Source organism: Mercenaria mercenaria, chromosome 19, assembly GCF_021730395.1.
Source record: "Mercenaria mercenaria strain notata chromosome 19, MADL_Memer_1, whole genome shotgun sequence".
NCBI classification, from domain to species: Eukaryota; Metazoa; Mollusca; class Bivalvia; order Venerida; family Veneridae; genus Mercenaria; species Mercenaria mercenaria.
In genome coordinates, this window is record NC_069379.1 from 42,014,554 (window position 1) to 42,027,438 (window position 12,885).

Below are 12,885 nucleotides of genomic sequence, written 5' to 3' on the forward strand. Positions count from 1 at the left end.
TAACAATACTGAATCCAAGTTCGGAAAGAATTTTAGTGCCACCCACACACGTGCAAAATTACGAGATATTTTGCTGTTGACATCGTTTGCTCCTCATACGGCTATGGTATTATATTGCCTTCCACGTTGAACCAGATTTTGAATTCTCCCTCAATGATAAATATCTGTACAGGTTATACATGTGGTCGTCCAATACAGACGAGTCATAAAACATCTTCCAAAATATCCTGTCCTCCTTTGTCCGTTTGTAATGTAACAAAGTGAAAGCAATGATTAATTTGTCAGCGTCAGCGTAACACGTCACGGCGTCACAATGTGCATGTATATTTAATTGCAATTTTTGCAAAATTTATCTTTTAAATGGAAACCTATAACTTCACTTAATAGAAACTAGTACTATAGAATTTTGATGGGTATGTATTTTGATTCTATCGCAAGTCGTCCTGAAAATTATTTTCTACAAAGAAGCAGTGCTGAAAGAAGGGGAATATGGTCTAAACGCCCAGACAGTAAAACATATTCACATAATGGACGGTACATAGCTTTGCTTATATCAAAATTCCGGCTATGTCGAAGACATATACAAAATAATATTTTAAGCCGAACTTTGGTTATCTCGAAGTAAAACGCTGGATCCATAGTAATACAAGATACTGAGTTTTAACTGTATTCGCACGCAATAACTATATACGGAAATATCACTGGAGATGATGTCAATCAGTGCGCTCTGTGCAAACCTTCTCATTTAATCTATGAAAATGTAATATTGCTCTCCAATGCATTTGCAGTGCATAACATATGACGCACTGTTTGAATATTTGATTAAGTACTTTTACATTAATGTCTGATGCTCAGTAAAATGCTTTGATCCATCGAATAAAGTTTGAGGAACTTAGCCCTGAAGGTTTGTATTAACTTTTGTTTATTTATCTCTACTTTTTTTCTTTCTTTCTTTATCTATTCGAAAGTTGATTACTTGTTATCTGGGTCTTCGGCATCAGCGTATGTGTCCTCACTTGTTCGATGTGTCCTCACTTGTTCGGTCATCTAACAATGGTGCAATTATCCGGATTTTACACTAGTATTACAACACTCCCTGGAGTACGCTTAATGTGAAAACTCAATAATGCGTCATAATAACGAGAGAGTTTATACAGATGAAAGTCTTCTTACCGCATTCAATTTAATCATTAACGTGCAACCACTATTGTTCGAATATAACAATAATCGGAAACCATCAAACTACTATGTTTTATCTATAGCATCTTGATTCATTTAGAACGCTGCGCGTAAATAAAACAAAAGTACATGTGTACTTTGAAACTAACGTACTTTTGATTCAATTTGTTGATTTTTGTAAAACGGCGCACCAACAAAGTACAGGCATTATTGAGCTAAATAAGGCTAATTATTTTGGTTTCCTTTCTCATTTTACAGTCAAAACTTCATTAAGCAGCCAGCCAGTGGAGCGGTACAATCTAGCTGCTACAGAAAGGCGGTTGCTGTAGACAAACTTTAATTATTTCAAGGTCAGTTTATCTGCCTGGTTGCTTAAGTTGAGAGAAAGTTTAATACAGGTGGTCACAATATGGAAATCAACTACATTAAATTGAATGTATGGGGTGTGAGTCCATATTTTTTAGACCTGTAGCAATCATTGAGATACAGGGATATCTCGTGTTCAAAAGATAATAGGTAAGGGTAGATTTCTCGGAAGCACAGAGCACCACAAACGCAGCTACAGAGCCACGCATTTGTAAAGTAGGCCCACATCAAAAAGAAGCCGTAACGGGGGAAAATGAATAAAAACCATATTAGTTACCATTTACTATAGTATAGCCATGACGCGGTATTGTATTTATGCATAAGTTATCTAAGAACAAAATTGGGTACATTTGATAAAAATATTCAAGTGTTTTTTTACCACTATGGATCAATCAGCAAAGTAGATTTGGCTTTATAAGAGCCATTGTCAATACCTATTTTGTATACATCTGGAATTCTAGAGTATCTGCCTTACAAAGAATAAAGCTGCAATGACAAAGGATATTTACAGTATATATGTATATTGGTTAGACATAAAAGGCACAATACATTTAGTTGTTTAAATGCTTGAAATTGATTCAACATATTTTAAGATTTAGCCTGCTGGCGGCAAGTGATTCTGCATTTGCGACAAGTGCAGACCAAGATCCGTCTGCACATCCATCAGTCTGATCATGGTCTGCACTGTTCGCTATTCAGTCAGTGAATTTTCAGTGAACATCCCTTTGAATAATAAGTGTTATTACCAAAATTGAACGATGGACCAGTCCATTTTAGACATTAAGCAGGGTAAAGGTTAAGCACAACAAAGGTGCAGTCGGGCATCTAGAATAAAATCCCTATATCAGTACCAATATGTACCTACCTATTTACATTAAATGTCAATATTCTTCTAATTCTTAAGAGAAGAAATGTCAAACATATTGCACCTACATGTAAGTCCATTTTTATAAGTAAGTTAAAGAGAACAATGTTAAATGATATAAATTAGGACCCAATTTAGAAATTCTGGTAGTCTAGTAGTGTCGTTAAAAGAAGACTAATTATTTGTGCTTTCTGTAGACGTAAGAACGAATCGTCATTCATTAAGAAAAAGGCAACTGAACACATACGACCTAAACATATGCACTAGCTTATTGATAATGAATACAAAAAAAGGCAATTTAATATTCAGAGACGTTTGGCGTATCATACGCCCCCTAACGCTGGTATTTTTGTTAATTCACTGTTAGATATGGCAACAAATTACCATACTGGCTTTGAACATAACATATTTTCCTTCATCTATGCCCATATGTTCAAACTTAGAGAAAAGAATAGAACAGAAACAAAATAGACACAGTATTGGAAAAAGACTATCCCTTACTCACCACTGTATGCTATGCCAACTTCGGACTCGAGGATATCTTCGAAGTTACCATCCAGTCTAATGTGGTCCATCTTGATGCTCGGATTTGCGGCTTTTGCTTCTGCACTAAGTGAACTTGCAGCAAGGTAACAAAGTCCTTCCATATATTCGTCCTGACCTTTTTCTTCGTAAACTATTTTAAATTTATTCCAGTGATAAAATTTCAGGATATTAAAGTACGTCCTTGACAATGAGTCAAAATTGACAGGTCCTACTCGGGTTAAGAGGCTATATTCCTTTAAGCGGGACTCGGTAAAGTCTCGATGCAATGCTCCTACGGAAAGCAACGGTATGTCCCAAAACACTGATTGTCGTGCAACTGGAGCAACAACAAAATCACATACAGGTCCTAGGAAGACATCAACCTGTTGATCCACATAAAATCTAATGGCTTGGTCCATTCCGTTTGCAGGTACACAGTTTGTGTCTCCGTACTTCACGGAGAAAGTGCTGCCACGCAGTAAATCGGTATCATTTTGCAAATACTCTATGACATACTCGATTGCAGGAGCAGCATGTTTTATTGAAAATAATCTACGGTCATCTTCGGGTAGAATAGCGGCAATTTTTACATGTATACTCATGACACACCAAAATTGGCTGAGTAAAGCACATACTGTTACCAAACAGACGTGCATACTGACACCGATATTTTCTTTTCTTTTTATTTGTGAAGTTGTCTCGTAGCTATGATCTCACATTATGAAGGTATGCACAAATAAACATTATTCATGCACAAATAAACATTATTCAACGATTATTCCAGTTGGCTTCTAAATTCCACAGAAGTTTTCAATTTAACTTACTAAATGGATGAACTATACGACATATCACATATAAGCATACACATTGTTGATATTCACGTGCTGGTTCTCCGTATGATATACATTTAATCATGTCCTAAAAAAGCTCCTGTGTGAATTAAAGTTTTTATTGAAAACTATTTCTGTTTAGCGTTAAATATCCAGTCTAGTGAAAAAACTATATTTGGTATAAAAAAAAAACCTGAAATTTATATAAGCGATAAAATTCAGGTATAAAATATACTTGGAAACTAGATATGCGATATGTATCTCTGTATAATATTAGAATATGTCAAAATGATGCATCATTTTATACATTATAATTAAAGCTAGTTCCCCACTGTTTTGGTAAAATTTTCAGCATGTTCATTTCCACCAAAGTTGGCACAGAACGTAAATATGACATTAAAGAAAATAAAAGATATTTGTAAAAAAGCATGAACAATGTAAGTGTTCCATATTATTTCAAATGTGTTGCAACGGTTTACTGCCTTATGCTCTAGGCTACAGAAGACTGTCCTTGATTCTTTTTTCAGTTCGTTGTGTCACAACCGTACAAAAATTGTATATTAACACACTTAATACTAATAAAAACAATATTCCAGTTTATATTAAAAGTAACATTGAAAGGCGAAATAAACCTTAATCCTGGAAATGTCTTCACATTGCCACGGTATAAAGAAAAGTGTTATATAATAGAATAATTGCAGGCGCTCAAAAATGTTTTTAAATGCACAAGATAAACAAACTTTATTTAACGAGGAAGCTTTTTAATCCAGGTTTTTAAATGATTTCCAATGATCATTATTTGTGAATAAATTTGTATACTACAGATATAGACACTTATTTGTCCTTGGTCTGTTGAGCCCAAACTTGGAACAACAATTAACAATAATTTTAAGATAACGGAAATTTCACGTGAATTTTAAATGTCGACATTCATTATTATTCAAATGTAAGTTATACACTTATTTCCAAATTGAAAATTTTTGGAACAAATGATGATAAAAGCGGAGTGCTAATGACCGTTTCAGTTTGTAAATTTGTTTGAATAACTTTAAATGAATTCTTAATGGCGGAATGTCACATACTAAGAAGGCTAAACAATGTTATCAGAATTCAGAATCGAGTAATGTTAATATTATGATAAATTGTAATTGTTTGTTATCACCCTGAGTACCTGCATAATTAATATTTATTTTATCAAATGTGCGCGCATTGTCTGGTAATGGATCGTTCACGGCTAAGTGTAGCACGAAGTCGACATACCGTCGCTTGGGGAATTACTGTAGCCAGTGTTTAAACGTTACTTAATAGAATCTAGTATAACATTTAGAAATTTTACAAGGGTTATAAGAAAATAGTAAAAGCGGTGTTGATAAGTTATTCCATTGTTTTTAATCAATCAATTAATTAATTTCATTATTAAATGTATATTCATTGGCTCATCTGGACGTAGTCACGTGGTTAATCATAAAAAAAACCGTATCGGCTGGTCCATTAGCGGAGTTAAAAACCGAACTAAACCTCCAGCAGTGACGTCACAACATAATGACGACATAATAAAGTGACACGGTACATAACTTAAGACTAAAACGCTTAAAAATTGACTAGCCGCTGCAAACGTTTGTTTTTTCGTTTTTTCTCCTCGGCTGATATTACCTTTTCCAGGCCGATAAATCCTTATATTAAGTCAATATTGTATATTATTACATACTAATTTTTACCTCCGAGTCGGTCAACTTATAATGCAAGTTGTTGCATCACAATGATAAATTTATTCCGTTATTACAGTATCAGGTGGAATGCAATTAAATTATTGTTTCCCTTTTTAGGCGAAGTTACATTTCTAACTCCACCGAATAGCTAACAGTACATAACAATACTTACACCCGCGATACACTGATTAATGACAATGTCGAAGAATCAAGAGTAATATGGTTCGTAACATAATTAAAAACGATATCCTGAATTGTATGACAAATACTGACGTCTTCAAATTTCGCAACATATTAAACTTGGTTGAAAAAGTGAGACGATCCATTTTTAGATCCTTGAGAACGTATGTAAAAGTACACGCGAAAATTAGAATTTGACAAATCTTTGGAAATGTTTGTTTAAAACGAGCAAATTTATGGACCGAACATAACAAAGGAATCTCAATGGTTTCATTAATTAAATGGATATTTGTCATGATAAAAACATCGACAAATCTATTATTATTTTCATGTGAGTTTTTTTTTTTTTTTTTTTTTTTTTTTTTTGTAACAGTGTGGTGAATTTAAAAACTGATAAGCTTTCGAATGTAAAATATTGTAATAAGGTAGTTTACATCTCAGCGAATTATTGGAGTCCTAGGACAAAAGACGGGTAAGCATTTTATTTCTAAGTTCATTACAAGGAATGACTGCCTTAAGATAAATCAAAATGATCGATCATTTAGAGTAGAGAAAGAGAATAACACACTTGGGAGATGTTAATATTAAAAATGCAGCTTTCAGAAAGGGAAAGCATTACACTTATATTTTCTCTTTTATCGAATAACGCAAAAACCTTTTGTTTCATTGGAATCTATTATTAATCTTTTTAAGATGACGAAGGTAATTTTGTCATGTTCCTGACTTTTAAATAATTTGACGTAATGGTGACAACAACATTTGTTAGATATTTGCAACAAAGACTTGACCTTTCACGGAAAACAGATGTTCCATGTGGTGTCTAATGGGCTCAGCAGAAAATAGGCTCATGGTGAAAGACAAAATTAATGGAGATTGAAAAAGCTATTTCTAATCCAATGGCCTTGGTTTTCATTAGAGACACTTTATACATGGCTCTAGAAAGAAGAACATTTCTCAATATAAATCGGATTTACATATGTTACAATATGAAGGTTTCTTGGCAAGAGATATATGTGCATTTGGTAACCTAGGTGTACCATTATTTGACAGATAAAGAATCATACAAATTCCTTAATCCACACATTATTTATTTAACTTTTATTTTTGAGAAAATTTCTCAGATATACTAAAAATAAAACACAATATTGCATATTTCTTGACATAATTATTTTCAATGTTCAACTTGTTTTCCATTTCATTATATAAAGTGCTTATATCACACACAAAAAGAGAACGCCATAAGGGATAAATGTATGGCTATTTTTATGCGTGTTTCTGTAATATTTGAATAAGTTACTTGGATTTAGGCTCATTTCTACAAAAAAGTCCTAGATGAATTACAGTTGAAACTTGATATCTCGTATTCCAATGGATCGAGCGTTTTACATCGATATAACCGAACTTCGACATAAAATGATATTCTATGGGTGTGCTTGACACGACTTGAAAATGTCTTCAAGATGGCCGAAATGTTAAAATAAGCGACTTCGAGATATAGTTTCAACAGTATTTAACTTTCTTTCCCCAGAATTTTCGTCGTGATAAAAAGACAATTAATCTGTGTTAGTAATGATGTTTTACTTTCAAATGTGTCCTTTATCTGAATACTTATTAATACTTTCAAAGTAAAATATCACAATAAAATAATTTACAACTCAACGAACTTTCGAGGAACTGTCTTGAGATAAAACTTTAAAACAAATGTTACAAAATATTTTAAAATTCGTTTTAAAGAATTTTTGTCTTGAAAATAAATCAAATTTATCAACAATTTAGAATAGAGAAAGATACTATCACTCTAGGGAAATGTTAACATTAAAATGCAACTTACAAACGGAAAAAAACATAACGATTATCATTTCTCTTTAGCCAAACAACGCAAAAAATCTTTTGTTTCAATGGAATCTATTATTCATCTTTATTGTAGTACGAAGGTAATTTGCCATGTTCCTGACTTTAAATAATTTGACGTAATGATGACAACAACATTTGTTTGATATTTGCAACAGAGACGTGACCTTTCACGGAAAATAGATGTTCAATGTGGTGTCTAAAGGCCACAGCAACATGCAGACGCATAGTGAAAAACAAACAGACATTGTCGGGTGATTCCTGAAGAAGCTAATGTTAATCCAATGGCCTTGGTTTTCATAAAGTACACAGTTTTGATAACATTTTATATAAAACTGGCTCAGAGCGTACAATGTCGAAAGTGGTTGAACAGGAATAGCGTTAAAACGAGAAGGCTTTTGTGGGGGAATCGTAGTACCGGAGGTAGCACTTTCAAATAGGTTTCGAATTATGTGCATGATATTTACACAATATATTGAATAAAAAACTTATGCCCTGATTTATATTTTTTGTTTGCCTTTCCACTTTCACTTTCCAGCTTGTAGCGGGAACAAAATGACGTAGCGCGATCACGTAATTGGGCACACTGGTAATAGCTATCCTGAATATTGCACCAGCAGTTTCTAGAGTAATTTACCGAGTAGTTCTCTTACGAACCGTAACCGCTTATCTAATTTAACAGAAATCTTTGTAAATTATTAATTACATTGCTTAAGTGTTAATATATTTAACTTCGTTGCCAACAAGTTATCTGTTGAAAATGAATTGAAACCATACATTATTTAGACATTTTATTGAAAAAGAATTAAATCTAAAATTGTTTAGACTTTAAAATGAGCATGACACTTTCGGAAACATTCTCACAGGGTACATTATAAGTTGCAATTTGTTTGTATGTATGCAGTTCATCTCATCGTTTCACTAGTAGGTAAAAACTTTTTATGTTATAACTACACAATTTTTGTATATAAGATAAACAGAAATACTATAATTATCATTTTAAAATTTTTGAATGCTATTCGCATTTGTTACTCATTTGTATAGCGAAATATTTGGAATTGGTTTCCTTTTTTACCTGATCAGCACGTGTAAAAATAGATTAGAAAGAGTGGAATAAACTCGCCAGTTAACCATACGGACAGCGGTTCTGCTAATTTTGTTTAATGAACTTGTCCATCTTTCAATATGGACAGTACCATTAACTGTTAAAAGGGGTGATCAAAACGGTACTGACTGAATGACGAACAGTGCAGATCGTGATCAGAATGAATCAAAGGCAGAATCAATCGTGTCTAGCATTGTACTAAAATACTGAGTCTCTACAGAGTCTATAAATATCACCTTCATGTTTTTAGAAAGGAAAAGTATAAAACGAACGCACGAATATTTCAATCAGTCGGATATGTTTTGACTATGAGCCAAACTCGGCGACTTCAAAAGTCAAAAAGCAATGTAAAAACAGGTCCAAAGAGATTTCATGCCATTACATTGTCCTAAACCAGATGTATGTGTTGTAAAGACAAGGGCCAACACAGCAAACTTAAACATAGACATTGGTCTAATAAACAAATAATATGGTGGAGAAATATGACAATGGCCATAACTAAAACATGATATGCATGTTTGGCATGAAAGACGCGCTATCCGAGATATGATTTAACTGTAAATTTTTAAAATTTACAAAGTTCCTCATTCTCCAGTTATTTGTTGGGAAACTGTCACGAGCAGAAGTTCCTTGTGCAATAAATCTGCATTCCTTATACAGGTGTATTTAAATCTATTAGAAGCAGATTGTTCGGGCAGTACATAAATAACTTGACATTTCATCAGCGTGTATAAAAAAATCCAGATTGGTACGTGCAGATAAATATGTAAAAACCGGTTTTTAAATAATCTGAAACCTTGACAAAATAATTTGATTTGTTTCATTAGACTTGGTTCTTGAATAAAATGAGTAATTTGTATAAGGTTCTTTGTTAACAATTCTCGCTAATAATTCAATTTCGAAAATTCACCACCTATACCGCTATTTTGATATGGCGTTCGAAAATCCTGCGTCGTTTGGTACGAGATCAAAAGTGTTTCTATTGAGAACATCCGATCTATTTATTAATAATTTAAAAACCTTTGAATAATTATTGCAACATAAAAACCCAGTTCCGATGTTTACGGCATAGACTTTCAGACATTGCTATAGACAAATGGCAAAAAAAAAGTTGTTTCCACACTTTCTTCTCTAAAGAAGCAAATGGAAATTTTACAGCTTTTCCAGAGAATGTAAATTTTAATTACTCAGTGGAAGGTTTGATTAGGCGCAAGAACACTGACTTCGAATAACTGTAAAGACAGACAGTGAAGCACCGAAATAATTGAAAGTGTTGCCAATTTGACACGCAAAAGCAATAAACTGGTACTGCCTTTGAAAAATTGTTTTGGACAACTTGAATAAATATACATAGATTTTACAAACATGAAACTTTGCCTGCAGAGAACTGATTCGAGGTAGACCTTAATGTTTTCGAAAATGATACACTTCAAAAAAATTTACAATGTCACATAAGTAGGTCATAAATAACATTACTCATTTATTACATCAAGCCGCCATAATTTCATTTTTTTTTTCAGCGATTTTTCGTGAATTTATTTAATAAACTACAACACTGACATTGAGATCTTAATTAGAAATCACGAGCAATCGTTCTTAGGCCTACAAATATTGTTTGTTTCCGATAGCGTGCCAAAAAGATAGGGTAGGTATACGTAGGTAGGATATTTTATGAACTTTTTTTTTAAACTGAAGAAAGAGCAACTTCTCTTTAAAAGTATTAAAAAAATAGTGAAAATATCGAAAAAAAATCCAACGACATAAACACATTTAAGGTTGCGGCAATTTTTGGGAAGGTATGGATACCGGAAACAAACAATTTTTAGGCCTTATTTAAACGCATATTGGAAGTATGTAGGCTTAGTTCAAAGACTGATAATATAATCAGCATTCAAATAATAACAAATTAAAAAATGTGAAACTTAGTCATAGTCAGGAAGATACAGATCCACCAAAATCAAAATTAAGCATAACTTCTATCCGGATAAAGGTCAATATAGAATATCAAGAAAATACCTACAACTACATTCTGTAGAGAATTATGCTTCTGTCTTGAACAGTGTATCAGGTACAAAATAGAACTAACATTCATCGAAATGAAATTCGAAGTTAGATGTACTCTCAGATATGTTAAATCAGAATGGTGAGGCGGAGTTATCATCATTCATTAGTTAATATAACATATTTCAGCCATTCAGAGGTATCCTTTATTGCCAAATAATCACCATATCTACATCAGAATCTTGCATATCGACCGTCTCTTTAACATGAATGATTTATTACATCATATAGGGTTATGTATGTTTGATCTCTGTTGATAATGAGTCCCAAAAGTGGTATATTATTATGTGGTACATGTACACTGGTGTTTTACAAGGTGATTTTCTGCTGATTTAAAAATGGAAACGCCAAAACAAAACCTTAAGAGCTATACAAGGGAATTTAAACTGAAAGGTGTGTCACATTACAAAATGCTGTCAGTTGGAAACGTTAAAAATAAAGTGATACACACACTTTGACTTTTGCTATCTTATGGTGTCCTAAGAAGGTCATGGATACTATTTCTGATACAAACATGTGGATGGCGTATTTTTGAGTGCGGCTTATTTATTATCTTTTTTGCCTGTAGTGAAATGGTGCCTTATTTTCAAGACCGGCTTATTTTTCAGGGTATGTCGGTTTAAAACAACTTTCTTAAATATGTTGATACTCATTTTCTATGTCGAATAAACGTCGTCTTCTCATGCATAGTTATTGAAATGCCGTAGCAAACACATTGCCAGTTTTTTGTTTGCATCTGCCAGAATCACTTTTAAGCCTCTCGCTTATTAAAAGTTAGATGTTTTCTTCTGATTTATAGGTGGATAACCTATCTAGAAACATACTTTAACAATTACACAAATTTGTACATATTACGTCTTTTTTTAAATATACAATATAAATACGTTTCTTGTGGCTCTTTGTTCATGGACGATATGTCTGCTTTACCTAGAATTCGCGGCTATGTTTGAGAAAAATTTAGACATTTTAAAGTTATTTCTTTACCAACATTTAAATGCTTTTTTATACCTATTTTTTTCAAAAGATGTTGAGTAATATTGTATTGCATGTCGGAATCTTTGTTATTCCCTTAAACCTTTAGTTTGTTAAAGTTATTTATCGAAACAATTTGGTTACAGTACAACATAGGGAATCAGTTATGAAAATATGATTAAAAGGCTTGCTATATTTGAAATTCATTTTTCAATTTTATAAAACACAGTATATTACGTGCTTTTAATTTAATATAAAACATAATTAAGCAAAAACACAAATTTAATGTTTTACGAAATGGTGTATGATGCATCATTTTGAAATATACAAGTTTTGATTAAGATAAATAGCATATTCAAAATTCAACCGACACAATGTTTTTTTTTCTGCACAAACTTTTGAATTATAGAGGGAACTGCTTACCAGCAATTTAAATATTTCAAAATTGTTATAATGGCTTGTAGTAACTTTTGTAGTTTATTATTTGCTTCTTAATAACATTTGTTTACCTCAATAAGTAATTTAAGTTCTTACCATTTTCCGATTCATATTCAAATTATATTATTAAATCATATTCCATACTACGCAATCCCTTGATCTGTGACATATATTTTAATCACATGCTATTTGTTGAATAAAATATTGTTAAAACCAGATATCCAATAGAAAACATACAAATATGACAACTATGCAGAATTAAAGATCATTTCAGCAAAAGATGTAACATCTGTTTTACATGTTCTTCAGATAGTAATATAGATTCTTATTCACTGAGCCTGTACATTGTTTATTCCGCGTGTATAGCAATGAAATAAATCCATCTTGCAAAGTTATTGAAATATGTAGAAAAAAGTTTTTAAAATGTAAAAATATATCCACACAATGCCACGTTATCCATGTCAAAGAAATTCAGGGCGTGTGTATCAATTCCATAATTATTTACCCATTAGGCTGCGATACAGAAGATTGATCAATTTGATGTGAAATGACTATTTAAAATATCATATTAACACAAACACGGTCTATCAACATTGAAAGTATATAAATACAACTCCTTTCCCGATAGTTTCCATAGGCCACTAGTTGATGCCACAGACAATGCTTTATTGGCATTTGGCATATTCACTGGAGACAATGGCACTTAATTGCAAACCGAACGTCATGGATTTAATGAAATTGCTTTTTATTGAAATGTGTATTATTTTAGAAATGATACGGGTAAACTCCTATGTATAACAGACA

The 12,885-nt window shown here is 32.4% G+C and overlaps 1 protein-coding gene across 6 annotated transcripts in view; it reads right to left on the reverse strand.

Annotated features, from left to right (window-relative positions):
* LOC123542075 (atrial natriuretic peptide receptor 1-like) overlaps positions 1 to 12,885 on the reverse strand; it is an 802,781-nt gene that overhangs the window by 442,411 nt on the left and 347,485 nt on the right. The window contains exon 1 of one of the 6 annotated variants that reach the window (XM_053531579.1): positions 2,916 to 3,949. The exons of the other annotated variants lie outside the window; for them this stretch is intronic. Within the exon in view, the coding sequence (XP_053387554.1) occupies positions 2,916 to 3,591 (676 nt within the window). The 5' untranslated portion in view covers positions 3,592 to 3,949. Of the gene's footprint in view, positions 1 to 2,915; positions 3,950 to 12,885 lie in introns of those variants that run through there. 6 annotated transcript variants of the gene reach the window in all.